Source organism: Paroedura picta, chromosome 3, assembly GCF_049243985.1.
Source record: "Paroedura picta isolate Pp20150507F chromosome 3, Ppicta_v3.0, whole genome shotgun sequence".
NCBI lineage: Eukaryota > Metazoa > Chordata > Lepidosauria > Squamata > Gekkonidae > Paroedura > Paroedura picta.
In genome coordinates this window covers 65,157,654-65,177,662 of record NC_135371.1, presented here as the reverse complement: position 1 = coordinate 65,177,662, position 20,009 = coordinate 65,157,654, and the positions used below count along the sequence as shown (strand labels likewise).

At 46.4% G+C, this 20,009-nt stretch overlaps 3 protein-coding genes across 15 annotated transcripts in view; 1 reads left to right on the top strand and 2 right to left on the bottom strand.

Moving 5' to 3' along the window:
- CDHR4 (cadherin related family member 4) overlaps positions 1-3,315 on the bottom strand; it is a 72,950-nt gene extending 69,635 nt beyond the window's left edge. Inside the window, exon 1 of the mRNA XM_077326108.1 lies at positions 3,292-3,315. The gene's annotated coding sequence lies outside the window, so the exon portion shown is untranslated. The remainder of the gene's footprint in view (positions 1-3,291) is intronic.
- Positions 1,334-8,427, top strand: INKA1 (inka box actin regulator 1). 5 transcript variants are annotated; one of them, XM_077326123.1, is made up of 2 exons: positions 1,334-1,678; positions 7,480-8,427. In XM_077326123.1, exons 1-2 carry the CDS (start codon positions 1,628-1,630, stop codon positions 8,347-8,349), a joined length of 921 nt encoding a protein of 306 aa, XP_077182238.1. In that variant the 5' UTR covers positions 1,334-1,627; the 3' UTR covers positions 8,350-8,427. The 5 variants fall into 5 exon arrangements, with proteins under 5 accessions (XP_077182238.1, XP_077182240.1, XP_077182239.1 ...); XM_077326125.1 differs by lacking the exon at positions 1,334-1,678 and adding an exon at positions 1,696-2,104; XM_077326124.1 differs by lacking the exon at positions 1,334-1,678 and adding an exon at positions 1,696-3,089.
- Positions 8,428-9,907: 1,480 nt separating this feature from the next.
- Positions 9,908-20,009, bottom strand: part of UBA7 (ubiquitin like modifier activating enzyme 7) — an 81,862-nt gene continuing 71,760 nt past the window's right edge. For all 9 annotated transcript variants that reach the window (XM_077326089.1, XM_077326090.1, XM_077326092.1 and 6 more), the window contains one exon: positions 9,908-19,181. In XM_077326089.1, coding sequence (XP_077182204.1) covers positions 19,028-19,181 — 154 coding nt within the window. In that variant the 3' untranslated portion in view covers positions 9,908-19,027. The remainder of the gene's footprint in view (positions 19,182-20,009) is intronic.

The following is a 20,009-nucleotide window of genomic DNA, read 5'->3' as shown; positions in this document are numbered from 1 at the left end:
ATAGTTCATAGCTTCACTGAACTACGCAAGCCCCCTTGCCACGGCAAGGCAGCGATCCTTGAAGGGGGTTTATGATGATAATAACCTTTATTCTTGTATCCCGCCCTTCCTGATAACTCATGGTGGGTAACAGCATAAGAGATCAGTTAATTGTTTATAACCACAGACCATATTTCTAGACACAGGAATGCTTCATGGAAGAATTCTGGAACTTTAAAGTGTACTGTCTCTAGGCTGCTCACACTGTTACGTCATGTTCCACACACAACCAGCTCATCCAACTGTCATGCTGAAGGAATTCTGTCCTAATAAAACAGGCTCATTGAGCCCGAGATTGGAGGCTTTTGAAGCCGTAATTAAATATCTATGTTCCTGAGCATATGCAGAGTGCATTCCTATTTCTGCAGCCCCAAAACATCTTTCCCCAGCATCTGGTGTTAGGAACCAAGTTATCTTAGATTGGAATGTATGATCTGTGCACAGTGGAGCATTTCTCCGTCTTCATCATTGATCTATATAGCAGTGCATTAGCGAAACAGGTAATATATAATCCAAAGTTTGTACATAGTTTTATTTGTGTGCATGCACGCAAAAGTTTATACCTTGAATAAAACTTTGTTGCCCACTGGACTCAAACTTGGTTCTGCTGCTTCAGACCAATACGGCTGCCCACCTGAACCAGTATGTACATATAAGGTACATAATTTCCAATGCTGTATGAAGGCTTCCACTTTTTTTCTTGTCAGGGTTCCCTGGTTTTTAATAGTGGCCAAGGCAGGCAAAAGATCAGCAAGCAAAATGCTCTCCAGCATAGAAACGCAGTGAGTTCAAAAGTATCACCTGTTGAATTTCTATCCACCAAGGAATGGCCAAACGCATGGAAACTGCGGCTCTCTGGGCAATTAATGAAGGTGTTCACGAAATTTTCTCCTGGATACTCCAGGCAAGCCCGATCCTGTCACACCTCGGCAGCTAGGGGAGGGGGCGGGAGGGGGGCTGGCTTGCACGTGGAAGGCGGCCTCCAAGGAATACCAGGGGCGTGTCGCGGGAACAACCACCTCCGACCGTCTCTTGCCTGGTTTCCTGGCTTGCCATACGCTAAACAAAGCAATGAATCTCTTGTGATTGGGAAAGCGGGCCATCAAAGCGCTCCTGCGCCGTTGCCGCCGGAGGCGACCCTAGAGCAGCGCAACAAGGCGTGCCTCCGTGCAATTATGCCGTGCCCAGGAGGCTCCCGACCCCTGAGCGGCCCTTTGGCGACGGCCTCCTTTCCCCGTCTTGTAGCACCTTTTGGTTCCTAATATGGGCGCTAATTAAATTACAGCCGATCCAGAGAGTTCAAGTTACCGAGGGCCATCGAGCACTCTCATTGGCTCTCGTTTGAGCGGAGGAGGCGAGGCTGCGGGCGCTCATTGGTCCTTGGACGAGACAGGGGAAGGCCTTTGGCTGAACCAAATTGTGCGCTCCGCTCGTTTGGGACGGGGCTGAGAAGAAAGTGGGCGCTTTGCCCGGCTGGCGAGAAACTTCAGGCGGCCGCTCCTCCTCCCGCTGCTGGGGTCACCCCCCCTCCCTCCCTCCCTCGCGGACTGTCCCGTTCAGTTGGCAGCGGAGTGTCCCGGTGCTGGGCATGCACAGCGCCCGCCTCGACGCCTTTGTGAGCCGCCTCCGTGCAGAAGTGGTAAATGCGGGCGGGGATCGGGTCCCGTGCTCTCGGCCGCGCGAGTGGGGGAAGGAGCCGGCTGGGAAGGCGGGCGCGGCGGCGAGAAGGAGCGCGAGCAGCGATGGATGCCCTGCGCCAGACGAGCCGGGGAAAGCCACGGGGCTGGCGGCTTCCTTGCGCCGGAGTCGAGCGAAGCGTCTGTGCTTGGGAGTGTCCCGCCCCGGCCGGCGGAGGAGCTGTCAGCGCCGCTTGTCCTTCTTCCCAGGCAGGCGTTGCTCCTCCGCCAAGCACGGCCTGACTGCTGGGCTTGTCCCGGGAGGAGCTCCGGACGGAGAGCAGAGCTCTCGCCGGGAAGCTGCAGCGCCGACGGCTCTGCTCCGAGGGAGTGCGCTTGGCTGCCGTCGGCGCGTCTTCCTTGGATGAGTGAGCGTGCCGAGAGCCGGGGTGGGTCTGGCCGCGGTCCCGAGGGGAGGGAAGGGGGAGTCGGTGCCGACTCCGTAGAAGCAGCCTCGGGGGCGCGTGGCGGAGGGGCTGCAGCCGGGCGTCCGGCCATCCCGAGCGAGGCTGCGGCGAAGCCTGGCTGGGGGCCGCTGGCCCCATTTAAGCCGCCCGCCGAGGGAAGCCGGCTGCTACAACAGCGTTGAGGAGGGAGGCGGAGGGGAGCAGCGGGATGGAGGCAAAGCAGCGGAGGCGCCTGAGTCTGCCTGTCCCCTTCCGACGCTCCCTTCCCTGCCTCCCGCGACTGCCCCCTCCCCAGCCACCGTTTGTCTCCAGTCGTCTGCTCTCTCTGTGTGACCTTCCCCTGCAAGCAGGGTCCCTCCCGAGGCACAGGGAAAGGCGGCTTGCGTGGTTCTCTTTGCTGAAGGCCATGGCCCTGTCCCCCAGCCTGGCCCTGCTTTCCTTGGCAGTCCCTGGGGTCTCCCATTCAATGCCCTGGGACCAGCTGCTGTGAAGATTCCTGCAGGTTAGCCCATTCCAAGCGCCTCACCACCGAGGGCCTGGAGAAATAAGTCTTCTGCATAGGGTTTGCCCCTGTTGTGTTCACATCATAGGGTGAGATTCTCCATGGTGGATCTTCACGGTTTCCGGTATGGTCCAAAAGGAGCCAAGTCCCATTTCATATTCCATTTTAGTGTTCTGAGTATTCTGTGGAAGGTGACTGGTCCCTGTTCTTGAGATGGTGCGCTAGAGTTTATGTCAGAACAGTTTATAGAGCCCTCAGCAATGTTGGGCGATGTGGCCTTCCCTACAGAGTCCTGTGCTTCTTGCAGGGCAGTCTTAAAGAGTTTGTGGCACTGGATGCCCCGGAATCCCTGCTTTCCACCCCAGACATGCAAGGCAGGGGCATCAGAGGCTGCTGAGCAAGCCTGCGGTCAAGGGTTTCGTGCACATGCCAACTGCTGAGTAGGCTGCCCAGGAACCAGAGGGGGTAAGCACAAGCCCACCTGCTCTTCCTTTTCCTTCCCTCTGGCAGCCTTAGACAGCTGTCCCCCCTGCCCCAGGGCTGAGACCAGTCCTAGTCTCTTGGGCCTCAGGCTCCTAGGAGGTGAAGAACTGCTCTGGAGGTTACCAGGAGGGCACGAAAGTCTTTTTGTACAATGACAAGATCTTGGTAGACATGGTAGACTTACCTTGGTAGAGTTATCTTACCAGCAAGCTGAGTGTTCTTCCTGGACTGTTGGAAATAGGCTCAGCCTTATATATGACACTTTAAAAAACAAAACAAAAAAAGGCCTGTTTTTGTTCCCCACATTTTACTATCCAAAGGAGTATCAAAGAGGCCTATAATCAGCTTCCCATCCTCTCCCCACAATAGACACCCTGTAAGGGACCTCTGAGGGAACTGTGAAGGCACAAGGTCACCCATCTGGTTGCCTGTGGAGGCACTGCCATTAAACCCTTTGGAAGACCAGGCTACTAGGCCTGTGTAGTAACTGGCCCAGTAACTCTCCAGGGTAGTTTGGAACAGGGAAATGACGGTTGTAAATGGTCTACCCAGCATGCTCTAATGAAGGTTATCTATAACTTGTGATGAAGAAAGGGGCTCTTTGTGGACTCAGGCTTTCTCTTGTATTCTGTGTGTGTATGGTGGCATAACTCTTTGTTTTTAAACTAGCTTCAAAGCCCATTTCTAAGAACGGGCCTTGAAAGGTCCCCCTCCCCTGACCCCTGGCCAGGTAGCTTAAGGTGGCTTTGGGCTGCAGCTCCAAGCGAGATCAAGTGGGGTGGGCTCGTTATCAGGGCGGGACAGAGCTCCTTAGCAGGTAGTCAGCAGGCCAGGAGGCCCTCATCAGCAGGCCTAGCCTAGCAGGCCAGGAGGTCCTCGTTAGCAAGCCCTGCACCACAACCCTTTGCCCATGGCCTCTCCCCTTACCTGCTGCTGGCTCCAGGCACTGAGGCGTCTGAGAGCAAAGAGGCTAGAGTCCAGGGACGAAGGGTGGGAACTGCAGGAGCAGGGCCAATCAGGGCAAAGCTGGCTGTACCCTGATTGGCCCTATTCTAACTTGGACAGCTGGACACGTCCCACCCCCTAGGCTGTTTCATAAATATATAGAGGAGCAACATATAGAGGATCAACAATGGATAAGGATGGCTTTGTGCCTCCCAGTACTCTAATCTGTGAATGGGTGTGGGTGGCAGCAACCTGGGAAGCAAAATAGCTAGAGCTGAATTTGGAAATCTTACACCTTTCAGAGTTACTGCAGCAAGAATGAAATGTTTTTGAGGGTTCTTTTCTCAGCTTGACTTTGATACTGTTCTGAACAGTTGGGTGCTTGGAGGTGGCCTAATGCCATCAGAGGCAGAGGAACCATCAACACTGAGCTACTCAGTTTGAATGAATTAATGGTCCAGGGATGATCTTCTTGATGATCTTTCCTGGTGTCTAGGGCCCGTGAATGGGAAGTTGTCTGTACTGAAAGCCACACATGTGGCTCCAGTACTTCTCAGTCTAGCTCAGCCTTTCTCAACTTTTTTATCATTGAGGAAGCATAGCTGCGTACACGCCCATCGGGGCCCCTCCTCCCCAACCCTCCAGGCACAGCATTGGCCATTTGGGGAGGGGAGGACGGTTGACATGACTATATATGGTCATATCATCCAATAAATGTTTTAAATATATATATAAATTAACTCCCATCCATTTGGGAAACACTTCCAGTACTGTCAGGAAATGAGAGCCAGCTTGCAATAGTGGTTAGGAATGCGGACTTCTAATCTGGTGAGCCAGGTTTGATTCCCCACTCCCCCACATGCAGCCAGCTGGGTGACCTTGGGCTCGCCACAGCGCTGATAAAGCTGTTCTGACCGAGCAGTGATATCAGGGCTCTCTCAGCCTCACCCACCCCACAGGGTGTCTGTTGTGGGGAAAGGGAAGGCGAATGTAAGCCGCTTTGAGACTCCTTCAGGTAGAGAAAAGCAGCATATAAGAACCAACTTTTCTTCTTCCCAGGGTTTCATAGAATCCTGATTGAGAAAGCTCAGGGGATCACCTTGTTGTTTCTCTCCGTAATTCTCTGATCTGTCCAGCCCAGGGCAATTGGATGCCAGCTTTTGCAAGGGCATTTAACATCCCTGCTACTAGGTCAGCTATTCCTGTTAAGCATACAGCCATCAGTCCCAGTTTGTCACTCTTTGGGTTCCTGAGGCAATGCCCACCTGTCTTCTGTTCAGAGAGGAAAAGGTAGTGGCAGGCAAAGGAAGAAAGGGGAAAAGGGGGCATGCACTGACCTTGAGGTATGTGGGATCAAGGATGCATAGTGGAGAGTAATACTGGAGATCCCCATGTCCAGGGTTGTCCTACCAACAATTCCAACTGATGTGCCTGATCAAGAGCCAGTAGAAACTCCTAGTCTTTGGAGCAATCCATTCTCTGGCTTGCTACAACATGATCTTTGAGATGGCTTACTATGACAATGGAATTCAAGTCATGGAGAAAGACTGAGTCATGTTCCATATGTTTGTCTGCTGTTAGTCCAGAATAACTCTGTGCTAAACCTATGGCACTTCCTGACCTGTGTGACCTTCAGGAGGAGTTGTTCTCTATTTTTTTTTAAAAAACCACATCAATGGCTGACTCCCAGTTGTGGTGTAAAGGAGATTTATCTGATGCTGTGACAAGGAAAGGAGCTTGGATTTTTCATTGACTGGAAGCGCTGCTGATGTTGGAGGAGGGGAGAAATTATCTAGACACTTTTAATGACTGGCCAGGAATTGTGGTTGACGCATAATCAAAAACAGACATTTGATGGGTTCCAGGTTTGCAGCCAGCCAGCCATTGTGGACGACTGTAAACTGTGCCTCCAGACTAGCTAAAGGAATAATTGTGTCTCGATGCTTACAAGTCTGCCTGGAATAGCAGCAGGCTATGGCACAGCTGAAATGCAGATATTTTAGAAAATAACAGGAAGTGGGCCTATAGTGGAAGAATATACTTTGAATTTGGTTGCAGCACCTGGACCCCCGACTATATCTCATTTAGGAATGGCTGAGACCAGTTTGTAGGACTCAAACTTTATAGCACTAGGCCATAGCCCATCGCAAATGAGACCAATTTGTAAAATGAGAAATGTTAGAGCTCTTGACATTTTCCAAACCCTTTGTCAGCCCTCCTTCATGTTTCCTTCTCTTTTTTGTCTTTATGATAGGGTCTCCTCAGCTTTGGCCTATATTTTCCTTAGCACCTGGAAGATCTGTGCCTCTGCTCATGATGTTTCTCTGTTGGTCTGGCTCTGGAACGGAGCATTTTTCACTCCCTTCCTAGCTGTACATAGAGGTTTCTTACAGAAAAAGACAGGTTGCATCATTTTGGCTTGCTCAGATGTCCTGCCCTCCCACACAACAGCAACAACTAAGAGGCCTCCCAGTGGTTCAGAGAAAAGGGTACAGAATCTGAAAGGAATTTACGTGGAAGTGAACCTCACCTTCTCTTTGTCGCAGATGATTCCCCCACTCCTAGCCCACAATACACTGCTTCTGCCAATGCCTGTGATGCCAATCTCCTGGCTTTCTTTCCTTGCATTTGGGGGAGGGGGATATTTGTGTAATTCCTGGAGACTCACACCCTCTGTGTCATCTTCTGTTGGGTGGGGCTGCTCACTCACTGTAACATGCCACTGCTTGTAGAGCCTGGGATAGGCCTGGAACGTGCAGATGCTACCGAAAAGCTCTGCCTGAGGGCTGGGGGCCTGCCAAGACGAGACGGGGCGAGGACCTGCGCGTGCAGCTCTGGCTCCCAGTTCTGCATCTAGGGTAAATCAGACCAGTACCCCGCACAGGACAAGGCATAATCTGAGCTAGAAGCACCAGGGAGCCTTGGTGCATTCAGCACATCTTGAAAGAAATTGCATGTGTTGGGTAGATGCTTTGCACCTGGGCAGAGTAAGCTGTGTGATAGAGGGAATGTGACTGGCACACAAATAGGTATGTGAATATAGTGGGGAACAAGAGAGGATATATGGGTCAGGAGAATGGATGCAAATGAAGGCAATTCTGATTTTCAACTAAGGAGACCCAAGTCACATGAGGTCAGGAGCTCCCTTCAATTGGGTCAGTTATTCTCATGTTTGCTGTCTCTTTTGCATTGTCTGAGCTCATGACACGCCAGAGTGCTTTCAGTGTACTTGCTGCATTAAATTGGCAGGACTAGTTCCGGAATAGGCATGTTTGGCCTAAGTATTTTTGAAGACTGTTGTTTCCTGGTCATGTTGTTTTATGCTAGCTTTCAGTATGTCATGAGCTGAACTTTGCATGCTTTCTTGGGCAACGTTGTTGGAATGGTTGTGACTGGAAGCTGAAAGTGTCTGTCTTCTCCTCCACAGTTGTGCATGAAGGAGTCAAGCGAAGTGCTGCGGGGCCAGATGCAGCGCATGATGCGGACTCTCCATGATCTGAAAAGGGCCCACGACCGAGACCTCCAACTGGATCCTGAGGAAATAAGGCCACTTCCCACCGTGCCTTCCCCAAAGCAGTGCACAAGTCCGAGGGTATCGGCCATTTCAGAAGCAGACTCTGCATGTTGCCTGGAGGTGGCCGTGGAAGAGGAGACGGCCTTCTCTCCTCCCAGCAGTGAGAGGAGCCTGGAGTTTGATTCGGGTTACTCTGAAGTGTCAGGGAGCAGCTGGCGGGATGAAGAGGGGCCCCCACCACTGCGAGTCAGTAAACTTTCCTCAGGGGGCTTCTTGCGCCGCCGAGCACCTGCCAGGAGGCCTCGGCCCAAATCTGCTTCTGACGCCTGCCTGGAGCGGTGGTGGGAAGTTGAACCCGCAGATGCAGAGGACTGGACAGTGTCCCTTCTGTCACAGAGCCGCAACCGGCAGCCCCTGGTGCTGGGCGACAACTGCTTTGCCGACTTGGTTGAGAACTGGATGGACCTGCCTGAGGAGAGTGGGGAGCGTGGGCGGCTGCAGCGCTGGCTAGCCAAGCCCCACGGATTCCTCCTCAACCTTTCTGGCAACATGCGCCGCAGACTAGCAGGCATTTCACGCACTGAGCGTAACAAGCAGGACTCTGATGGCACAAAGCGTTTTTCCTGCCCTGTGGGACTGGGTGCACGGCCAACGTTCCCGTTCTTCCATCAGTCCCACGCCAATATCAGTGAACTTTCTACAGACTGCAACAGCTTTGCTGCCCTCATGAACTGCCGAAGTCGGCAGCCGATCATTTGCAATGATGTGATTGGATACATCTAGCCTTGTGAGAGTTTAATATTCTTTTTCTAAACATATATTATTTTTACAGGTTTTGTAAATAAATGTATTTTTTCCCTACGTTGTATCTCTGGGGTGTGTGTGTGTAAATGGACTTTATGCTCTTGGCTTGGATTTGCTGCAGCATTTCCTGTCAGCAAGGCATGACTACCTTACTTTCCCCCTCCTACTTCCACCCCAAGTAGCATTTCAGGGGCCATTTTGGGTTCCAGTGGAAGGTGAGGAAGGTATAGAATTTCTGCCCATAGAAACACCATAGTGGATCCAAGCTATTTTTGCCTCAACATTACTTTTTAATTGCGTTCTGATTGATTCAGTTTCAAGTAAATTTACCAGTTATAATTCATAGAGTGTAATAACATAAACAGAACTCACAGGGAACTAGGAACTTTCATCTCAAGAGCTATGAATATTCCATGTTGTTTTCTTGACATGGTTTACCTTCCCCTAGCCAGTGTGGTGTAGTGTAGTGGTTAAGAGTGGCAGACTCTAACCTGGAGGACTGGGTTTGATTCTCCACTCCTCCATGAGAAGACTGCTGCATTAACCTGGGCCACTCACAGATTTCTCAGAACTCTCTGAGATCCACCTGCCTCATCGGGTATCTGTTGTGGGGAGAGTAATGGAAAGGCAGATGTAATCTGCTTTGAGACTCCATAACATAGAGAAAAGCAGAGTATAAAAACCTTCTGTTCTGTTCCCCTAACAAAACGACAGCTCTGTGTCAGTTTAGCAAGTATCAATATAGTTCTTTTCCCTTAGTGGATGACGTGAAGCCTGAAATATGGGAGACTCATATCTGGAGGAATTTGATCTTAGGGAATCATTGTGTTGGCCCTCAAAGAATGTGAAGAAATATCCTTTATGGCAGGGGTAGTCAAACCTGTGGTCCTCCAGATGTTCATGGACTACAATTTCCATGAGCCCCTGCCAGCAAATGCTGGCAGGGCTCATGGGAATTGTAGTCTATGAACATCTGGAGGACCACGGGATGACTACCCCTGCTTTATGGATCCAACTAAAATGGAATGCTTTTTTCAGTTTAACTGTGTACTGAAACTTTATTAACCAAGCAGTTAAGATATTTAGGAAGAACAGTTTGTACTTGATTCTCAGTACCAACTTGGGGAAATAGCCAGACAGAGAACCACTCTGGGCTTCAAAAGGGCCAAGACAGGCACAGTGAATGATGGCAAGAACCACTGCATGCTGGCAGATATCTGCAAGCCCAATGGTCACCACACTGGAGGCATCCAGCTGGCAGCTCTAGGGCAGAACATGTGAACTGTAATGTCCAAATATGTGATGAAAAGAATACCCAGATTAGGCATAGTAAATGTGGCTATTCCCATTAAAAACAACAAATTCTGTAAAAGTTCTCAAATATCGCATTTTGTCTTAAAGGTCAGTTACACAGCATGAAAGATCAAAACAAAATACCCAAATCAAATGAGTTATTCTAATTCCAAGTGCAGTGAGGCATTTAAACGTTTTCTATTTGCCAGGGCAAATGAAAGCAAGAATACAGAGATCTGATTGATACATTTCTTCATTTCAGCTTTATTATTTAGCTTTCATGATAAAGGGAACAACATGTAAAAATAAAGCAGCTCTGTGGTCACTCCTAAAAATGTTGACTGACTACATCAGTGGCTGTAAATACTTGCGGGGAAAGGATAACAAGGACCGTAGAAGAACAATGCCTGTCCAAGGCATGCTAATATTTCCAGACTACACAAAAGGGTTCAGACAGAAAAATGTTGTCTTCACACTTCATGGACTGGAATAGTAACTATACTGATCCTGATAGGTACCAAGTACAATCAATTTATAAAATATCATGGGAGAAGCGGTACCTATGACTTTCCTATGGAATATCTGGGAATCATCTGAAGTGTGGCATGTATGGTAAAGAAAAAAATACAGATTTAAGGTATGTGCAGCAGTTACCATGAAGAAATATGAACTTGCAAAGAAATACATTTTTGAAAAATGACAACCAGCATAAGAATTATGTTGCCAACAACAGCCTGTCAGTTTTATCTGGACACTGACAGGCAAGACATACAAGTGATGGCTATATTCCCTGTTGCTTATCCCCACAATCTAATAGCCAGAGGGGACCAAAACCTCAAGAATCTACTTGCAGTTATTTCAGCAGAATAGGTAATTGTTTAACAAGTATTTGAGGGATGGAGCTCATACCAGGAAAGTTCAGGGACTCTGTCCCTAATCCAAAGAAGTTGTTCTCTACCTCCCTACCCCAATTTTTTTCAGTCTAAGTTCTCCATTATTTTCCGTTCCCCACAATTAGTGAAGGAAGCTCTGATTAGGAAAATCCTATGCTAAAATAAATTATAATCTCATAAATGCCATTGGACTCCAGTGTTATGTAGCTACTGCAGACTGACATGGCTATCGAAAACGATCAAGTTCCAGCCTGGAAATGGTAGGTCAGTTTCTCAAGGATTCATGTAGATACCACATCTGCCCCCCTCATCCCCACCCAATCTCAGGACTGGAACAGATTCTGTCTCTCTCTCCTGACTTTCCTTGTTTTCCCTTACATTAGAATTCTATACGGTGATAATGTGACAATAGAATCAGATAATGTTTAGAAAAAATGCAAGAACAATGGGAATTGCCTTGCTGGATCAGCTCAGTATTAACGTATTTCCATAAGTGGTCTGCTGGGTGTCTCTAAGTCGAAGATAAATATAAGCAGAAAGTGTGATGCAGCAGTAAAAAACATGAATGAAGTCTTGAGCTGTATCAACAGAGGCATCACGTTGAAATTGCAAGTTGTCAGAGTCCCACTGTATACCACATTGGTTAGACCACATATGGAGCATAATGTGCAGTTCTGGAGGCCTCACTTCAAAAAACATATGGGCAGAATTGAGAGGGTGCAGGGGAGAGTGACGAGGATGCTCTGGGTCCTGGGGACCAAACCCTATGAGGAAAGCCTAAGGGATGTGGGAATGTTCAGCCTGGAGAAGAGGAGGTTGAGAAGGGACATGATTGCTCTCTTTAAAAATCTGAAAGGTGGATACTTGGATACTTGTTTCTGTTGGAAGCAAAGGATAGGACCCACTGTAATAGGTTTAAACTATGTGAAGAATGATACCAACTAGATATCAGGAAAAAAATTTCACAGTCAGAGTAGTTCAGCAGTAGATTCTACTGTCTAAGAAGGAGGTGAGCTCCTCTTCACTGGCAGTCTTCAAGCAGCAGCTGGACAGATACCTGTCATGGATGCTTTAGGTTGATCCTGCATTGAGTAGGTTGGACTAGATGGCCTATCTGGCCCCTTCCAACTCTATGATTCTGTGAGACTGACAGTCTTTGCTGTTGTTTCTCTATAGCAGCTGTTATCCAGAGATATATTGCTTCTCTACATAGACGTTCCAACTAAGTGGTTAGTAGCATAGCAAAGTTTGAGTCCTATGGCGCCTGAAAGACCAATAAGCATGCACACTTTGTCAGATATAGTGAAAAAATATTTCCTCAAACCTTAAATATAGGTTGGGAGGGGGCTAATTGCCAGGGAGGGCTAACCTACCTCAGAGGTTTGTTGTGAAAATAAAATACAGCAGAGGAGAATGATGCAAGCCACTTTAGGCCCCCATTGGGGTAAAATATAAGATATAAATATAAAGAAAATAAATCTCTTCTGAACATGGTATCAATCAACTTCATTGGGTAACAACAGATTTTAGAACTCAGGAAGACAGGAAAACTTTTATTCGTTTTCCTCATACTATTCATAATTTTATAAAAAAAACAATTATACTCCTCCCAATTCTTCGGTATGATGGAAGTTCTTATTGTTTACTTAGTGGCAAAGTTCCTTCCCCTTAACTATTATAGAATGCACCCTGCAATATTTCTGTAACACAGCCACTTTAATATGTGCACACATTTAAATGGAGCACTGGGAAAAGGCAAATATATGAGTTTAAGGGAGCATATGCATTTTTAAAGCTTCAGCTGATACACTTATAAAACAGGAGTTCAGTGCCAACCTCAAGGTCAAAACCTGCAGAAAATGAACATCCATCAGACCAATGCACTTAAATTAAAAGAAATGTGAGGGAGGTGGAGAGATGTTACAGTGAAAGGCTGGTTTATAGCAAACAAAAAAAAAACAATAAAAGGAGTGATCAATGCTCTCAGAGTTTCGTTTATTTAAAACAATCTTTTTACCACAGCTTGTTTTAAAGCATATCTCTCTCCCCTCCCAGGTATGTGTGAATTTCTGTTGTTAATATAAATGCATGCATCTGTAATCTCTCCTAGACCATAACAAATCAAATTTGAGACCAATGGCATGGAAGATGGGGAAACTGTAGACGGGGCATAGAAGCTCCATGAGGCCATGGGGACATGTGGGGAGGGGGAGTCACTGTTTCCCATTAACACCTTCCCAGTAACACATTCCCAGTAAAAGAAGAGTTGGTTTTTATGCCCTGCTTTCCCCTGCCCAAAGGAGTCTCAGAGTGGCTTACAGTCGCCTTCCCTTTCCTCTCCCCACAACAGACACCCTGTGAGGGAGGTGAGGCTGAAAGAGGTCTGAGATAAACTGCCCTGTGAGAACAGTGTCTGACTATGATTAGTCCAAGGTCACCCAGCATGTGGAGAAGAGAGGAATCAAATCCAGCTTGCCACATTAGAAGCAGCTGCTCTTAACTGTTACACTAAGCTGTACAAATTGCCCATTGCCTTAAAGAGATGTAGCTAGAGCACAGGCAGAAGAAGCTGTTCCAGGAGGATGGTGTTAGTCTTTTTTGACTTGCTCATTGTCCTTTACGGGATTCTTTTCCTTTAAATTTGGACCTTCTAACCAATGGCTTCTCAGAGCAATCCAAGGAGGATGACACTCAGGTATTTCCTATATGGAAGGTGATAGTGTGGTTATTTCCTGTTATTCTTTTATTGTCATATCTAAATAACCCAAGTTTTGGGAGGGCCTGTGGCTCAGGGCCAGAGCCTCTGCCTGGCATGCTGAAGATCCAAGGTTCAATCACCAGCTCCTCCAATTAAGAGGACTAGGTAGTAGGTGATATAGAAGATCTCTTCCTGAGACTCTGGAGAGCTGCTGAGGGACCAATGGTTTGATTCCGTATAAGCCAGCTTTATACGTATGTTCTGGTTTATCACAGCCTTTCTCTGAAGGGTTCGAGGCACTTTACATGGTCCCCCTCCCTTTATATCCTCATGAGAACTGTGTAAATAGGTGAAGCTGATAAAGAGTACCTGACCTGACCCAAGGTCACCTAGTAAACTCCAGTGATGAGCGGGATACGGATCATGATCTCTCCAGGGCTAGTCCAGCACCTTAATTTTCACTCCTATAGTGTTTAGATGGGCTGTCCTGAAACAAAAACAACTGTGGTACTTTCCCAGCACAGCAAGAGGACACGTCACAGAATTCGTGGACGTAACAGCTAAAACAAACCTTAGCATATACTCTGAGGGCACTGAAATTGGGCTGCATTGTACTCTCATGATAATATGGGCCTTGTGATAAGAGAACCGCCTGCTGTTGGGACACTCTCTAGTAATGTGTAAACACTCCGACTTACGTAGCTGGTTATGAGCAGACACTCCTATCTTTTGAACCATAATTCTTTCACCAAGATGCTAGTAGGGGATAAGTGGTAAAAGTCCTCTTTATCAGGAGTAATCTCTGTCTTGGCGCAGTTATGTGAATGAGCCCTAAAACAATTTGCTTATGAGCCACCATCCTGCTTGTCCATTCCGCAAAGATGCATCATGAACTAATGAAAAGGCCCCAAAAGCAATCCTCTTTCTAGTCAACAGAGCCTCTTTCTTTAATCAGTAGCTCGGAAGGATCAGGAAATCTATCTAGGCTGACTTTCAGGATAATACAAGCTAGGGGACCCCCCCCCCCCATTATTTACAATAGCCTAATGCAGAACATTGGCTCTTCTTCCCCACTCCTCCCACAGAAATTTCTGAGTGTTACCATTTTGATCTAAAGGCTGTGAAAAAGTGGAAAAGCCACTCATCTTCAGTGGGCTTTTTGCAGTTTTTTCTTGAGTACAACTTTGTTGGCCTTAAAGGTGCCACTGGACTCAAATATTGTTCTTTTCTCAATTGCTAATCACCAAAGGGCATCCATAAAAAAAAAGTTGTATCTCCTCTGCTACAATCAGGCCGTTCGCATACAAGGTTTCCTTCTTGGGAAGTGTTTTGACTTGGCAGATGTTACGGCAATCTTTTGCATATTCTAATCTAAACAGATTAAGAAGGTGCCTTGCGTCTCTCACGTTTAGAGAGACATACCAGGTGTGCATCACAGATCTTCAGAGCTTTCTTTATACTGTAGATACCAGAACTGTATTGCTATTAAAATATTACTACAGGAGCATACAGAATTTTAATTCCAATCTTGCTGCTTCATTTAAAATTGCTGAGGACTGCAGTAGGACTTTTTCAATCAAGAGCTCAGCCTTCAAAATCCATTCACTGGTGCTTAGGACCACTAAGGTAAAGGTAAAGGTATCCCCTGTGCAAGCACCAAGTAATGTCTGACCCTTGGGGTGACGCCCTCTAGCGTTTTCATGGCAGACTCAATACGGGGTGGTTTGCCAGTGCCTTCCCCAGTCATTACCGTTTACCCCCCAGCATTTTACCGACTTCGGGAGGATGGAAGGCTGAGTCAACCTTGAGCCGGCTGCTAGGATTGAACTCCCAACCTCATGGACAGACAGCTTCAGACAGCATTTTCACTGCCTTACCACTCTGCGCCACAAGAGGCTCTTGCTTAGGACCACTATCATGGACCAATTAGAGACTCATCCATATTAACCTGCCTTATCGTCACCCCAAGGGTCAGACATGACCCAGTGCTTGCACAGGGGATACCTTTACCTTTGTATACTGAATTAAATCACTGGCCCATTCTGGCCATTACTGCTTCCTCAGGCAATGGCTCTCAAGCAACTGTCCCAACACCCACAATTTGGGCAGAGACACTGAACCAAGGATCTTATATACCCAGGACATGTGCTGTGATCTCAGACATGCCCACTCCTGAAATCAAAGACATGACTCAGGCATAAGTAACCTGAGAACTTCAACTGGGGACTCAGCCTGGTGCAGCTAATAATAATGTGTACCTCCCCACGACAGCCAGACTGGACATAGGTCTGCCCCAATCACATAGAAAGCAGGGAATCTGGAATTGATTTTAACAGCAAGAGGGGTGCACAAGTGAGGAGCGAAGAACTTTCCCACTCTCTTTTTTTTTATTTCCATACAGTCCCTCTCCTCAATCATTCTTTGCTGAAAGACGTCTGAAAGTTCTAGTATCAGAGCTCAGCTGAGAAGAAAAGAACATGGGGAAATAGAATGCAAAAATACTTTTGTTGTTAAAAACAGATGTTTCTAGCCACCTGATTGGGGTACATCCTTATTTAAATACACAGTCCTTCTACCTTCATGTCTAGCTTGGGACTTGAAGGGTGAGCATTTCCAAGAGTCTCTCCCTTGTGATAAAGGGAGGACTGCCGGCTCTGTGTCAACAAAACCTAGCCAGGAAGAATAGCACAAGAACCCCGATTCTTAGCAGTCCACACAGCCTAGCCCAGTACCGATGATCTGCAGTGATTTCAGAAGGAAGTCCAGACAGGTCAACCAGTTATCTAGACCGATCTAAACTGCTCGTCCATCCATCTGAATGGACAATCTGTACTGAGAAAAGAACTGGAGGAGCATGCCCCTGTTGATTTTCTTGGATCTCCTAACACTTTAGTCAACCAAGGCAATCTTCTGGATCATCTGGCAGGAATGGGAAACACTCTACTTCTGTGGTTTCCCTCTTACCTAATGGGAAAGTGTCCTAGGAACTGCTGTTCCTCTCTATGGCCTTTCTGTTCTAGGGCATCATGCTCTACTAATGGTGAAGCTTGGCTAACCCTAACCCTACTGGAATACGCTGTATGTGGGTTGTTTATGTTCTCTGTGATCTGGAATCTGGCAGTTGGACTGTTATACTGGAGCTGTCTGCAGGACACATATCTTCCAAGTTTCAAAACAACAACACTGGTTTTCACTTTGTCTCTTAGCACAGTTCAAAATGCATTAACCCTGCTTTTTAAGTAGAAAACTGGGTGCAAACATATCTTAAACAACTGTATCTTATTTTTCAGAAGAAAATGTTCCCAGAAAGCATTTTGTATTACTGAGTGGCAAGCACATTCCTTTGCTGTAATGTCCAATCTGGCCATAGCCACTTGCAGAATTGGAAAGATAAGCTGGAACGACTGAAGAACGCTCTGTCCAAACTGAGGTTCAAAAACAGCAGTCCAAGAAGCAACATCACCTTAAAATGAATGAATTGTCATTTCTATCAAGTATGTCTTATTAATGTTAACATGTTGCTAAAAGCTTACTATAAATAGGAGATGTAACCTGCCGGTGGACCTTTGTCATAACACTCCTACCAGTAATGTGTTGTTATTTCCACTTTAAATTATATATGAGAAATTCAAAGCTGGTCACTCCATTACCTCTATCTACTATTAACAGTGAGGATCCTGGAGGGTGAATTTGCAGTTATGTATAATTGTGGCAAGTTCTTAAAGAGATGGGAATAGAGCATCTTATCAGTCTCTTGAGAAACCTATATGCAGGTCAAGAAGAAACCGTGAGAACCCGGCATGGAATCACTGATTGGTTCAAAATTGAGAAAGGAGTTCAGCAAGGCTGTATACTGTCACCTTGCCTATTTAACTTGTATGCGGAGCACATCATGAGAAAGGCAGGATTAGAGGAGTCACAAATTGGGATCAAGATTGCAGGGAGAAATATCAACAACCTCAGATATGCAGATGATACCACTCTAATGGCAGAAAGCGAAGAGGAACTAAAGAGCCTCCTGATGCGGGTGAAGGAGGAGAGTGCAAAAGTTGGCTTGAAACTCAACATCAAGAAAACAAAGATCATGGCATCTGGCCCTCTCAATTCCTGGCAAATAGATGGGGAAGAAATGGAGGTAGTGACAGATTTTATTTCCTTGGGCTCCAAGATCACTGCAGATGAGGACTGCAGCAAAAAAATTAAAAGGTGCTTGCTCCTGGGGAGGAAAGCTATGGCAAATCTAGACAGCATCCTAAAAAGCAGAGACATCACCCTGCCAACCAAAGTGCGTCTAGTCAATGCTATGGTCTTCCCAGTTGCAATGCATGGCTGTGAAAGTTGGACCATTAGGAAGGCCAAGCGTCAAAGAATTAAGGCTTTTGAACTCTGGTGCTGGAGAAGACTCTTGCGAGTCCCTTGGACTGCAAGGCGCACAAACCGGTCAGTCCTAGAGGAGATCAGCCCTGACTGCTCCTTAGAAGGCCAGATCCTGAAGATGAAACTCAAATACTTTGGCCACCTCATGAGAAGGAAAGACTCCCTGGAGAAGACCCTAATGCTGGGAGCGATTGAGGGCAAAAGAAGAAGGGGACGACAGAGAATGAGGTGGTTGGATGGAGTCACTGAAGCAGTTGGTGCAAATTTAAATGGACTCTGGGGAATGGTAGAAGATAGGAAGGCCTGGAGGATCATTGTCCATGGGGTTGCAATGGGTTGGACACAACTTTGCACCTAACAACAAAAACAACATGAGATCCATAATCCTTTCTTTAAAATCAAATCATAGCTAGGGTATTACCAGACCACAATAGTTGCATAGTCATTATTACGACTATGCAACTGTGATACACAGTTCTGAGATGAAATTACTGCATTTATTGTCATTTCAAGATAGTACTCTTAGCACATACATGCTAGAACAGTTACAATATTTCATTAATTTATCCTCATAACATCTCCTTTATACTGACAGAGACTATTTCTTCCACAGGGTTTTTCAGCAAGTGGTGTCAGAGCAGATACCCAACCTAGTACCTGTCCAGCACCCTAACATCCTCCCTTACCCACCACAGAGGGTCCAAAATGTTATGAACAATTACTTTACCCTGGGTCAGACAACTGGTTCATTCAGCCAAGCTCTTCTAAATCTCAGCTGAAAGTCCCTTGTCCTGTGGGAGACCCTTTCCTGATAAAATCTGATTCCAGTAGCACCTTTAAGACCAACAAAGATTTATTTAAATCTTTGTTGGTCTTAAAGGTGCTACTGGACTCTGATTTTATTATGCTACTTCAGACCAACACAGCTACTGATAATGTTAGCAATTGAATTGGTGAAATGGGTACAAGCTGAGCCCCTTAATCCTTCCCTCTACTCCTATAATATTAACCCCAAACGCTGCTGTTGTTCTAAAATATTAAAGCAGCTTCATGCTTATTTGTAAAAATGCTAATGTGCTTCCAGACCTCCCAAAAGACTGATGTCCTTTGATGCGAAGGGAGTCAGTGAGAAGGCCCATGGAGGCCTTCGAAACAAAGCAAATAAGAACCCTGCAGGACAGACTTCTTGAATGAGCTCATTTCCTAATTAATTCTTTATCCTTGAGAGCAAGACCAGGCCTGCAGGTCAGTCACTGAATAGGGCACACTTCCTTCTTTGTCGAAGTAAAATATACATTTTCACTTGCAATGGAATTTGTCTCTGCCTTGTTCAGTATGAGTGTCGCTAGCACATGGACGCATGTGTGTATTGCTCAGCCTTCCCAAAACATACAAGTTACTCATCCTGTCCTTTCATTGGCTGGAGCTGGACATGAACAGGGGGCAAGACTGCACCGTCCTCTTCATTTTCGCAGACAATTTCAAACACCAGCAGCCGGCAGTCCTTAGACACTGTCTTGGCAGTAGCAGGGCGAACCAGTTCTGTCAGCCTGGAGAAAGTGAAAGCAAAGGTGCCAGAGGGACTGAGGAGCCTTGGTGGGCCCTGCCTCAGCTGTACTGGAATTGACAATACTTTGTGTCTTGCAACAGCCTCTGAACTACATCTTAGTATCTCCCTGTCCAGGGGTTACAAACACAGTAGGGCAATCAGCTGATGTTCCCCAAGGATTCCTGTTCGCAAGGCCCTTTTCATGCACACACCACAGACACTGCTACCTACTTTGGTGGTTACTCAGCACCCACTCCTCTGCCCCACCACCTCCTCCCTTCACCCTGCTGTCTTTCCTATGCTACAAATAAGGGCTAATCGAATCACCAATTATATATATATTATATAAGCCATCCAATGTGATGGCTTATATAATATTCCTCTTTATTCCCAATTTTTTAAAAATTAATTCACATTTTCCACTGTATTAAGGCTGAACAATAATTTTATGTGATTTATCATTAATCACAAGGAACAACAAAAGCAAGTTTTTCAATATTTCAATATCCCGTTTTCAATAAATCTTCCTCAGTAGCTAACTGTTCAAATAAGAAGTCAATTAATACATTGTTCAAATTTCATATAGAATGTCCCAAAGGCTCACAATCTTTAAGGGGGCTTCTACAAGGCAATTTTGCCACAGGGCTGTCAGATGCTGTAGCTAAATTGATGTTCTCACCATTGTTCTACTTTTTTATTGTTATCACTGTGTTGTTACTGTTTATAACTATTGAGTTATCTGTATTTTTTCCTTGTTTTATGTAAACTGCCCTGAGCCTCAGGGGAGGGCAGTATATAAATATAATAAATAAATAATAAATAAATAATT

What these genes read in the sequence shown, in the direction of transcription:
- INKA1 (XM_077326122.1), top strand. Translation starts at nt 6,203, where the DNA reads ATGAGACCAATTTGTAAAATGAGAAATGTTAGAGCTCTTGACATTTTC. An exon ending in CCAGTGGTTCAGAGAAAAGG is followed by an intron (nt 6,542 to 7,479) that starts GTACAGAATCTG and finishes TCTCCTCCACAG; the next exon opens with TTGTGCATGAAGGAGTCAAG.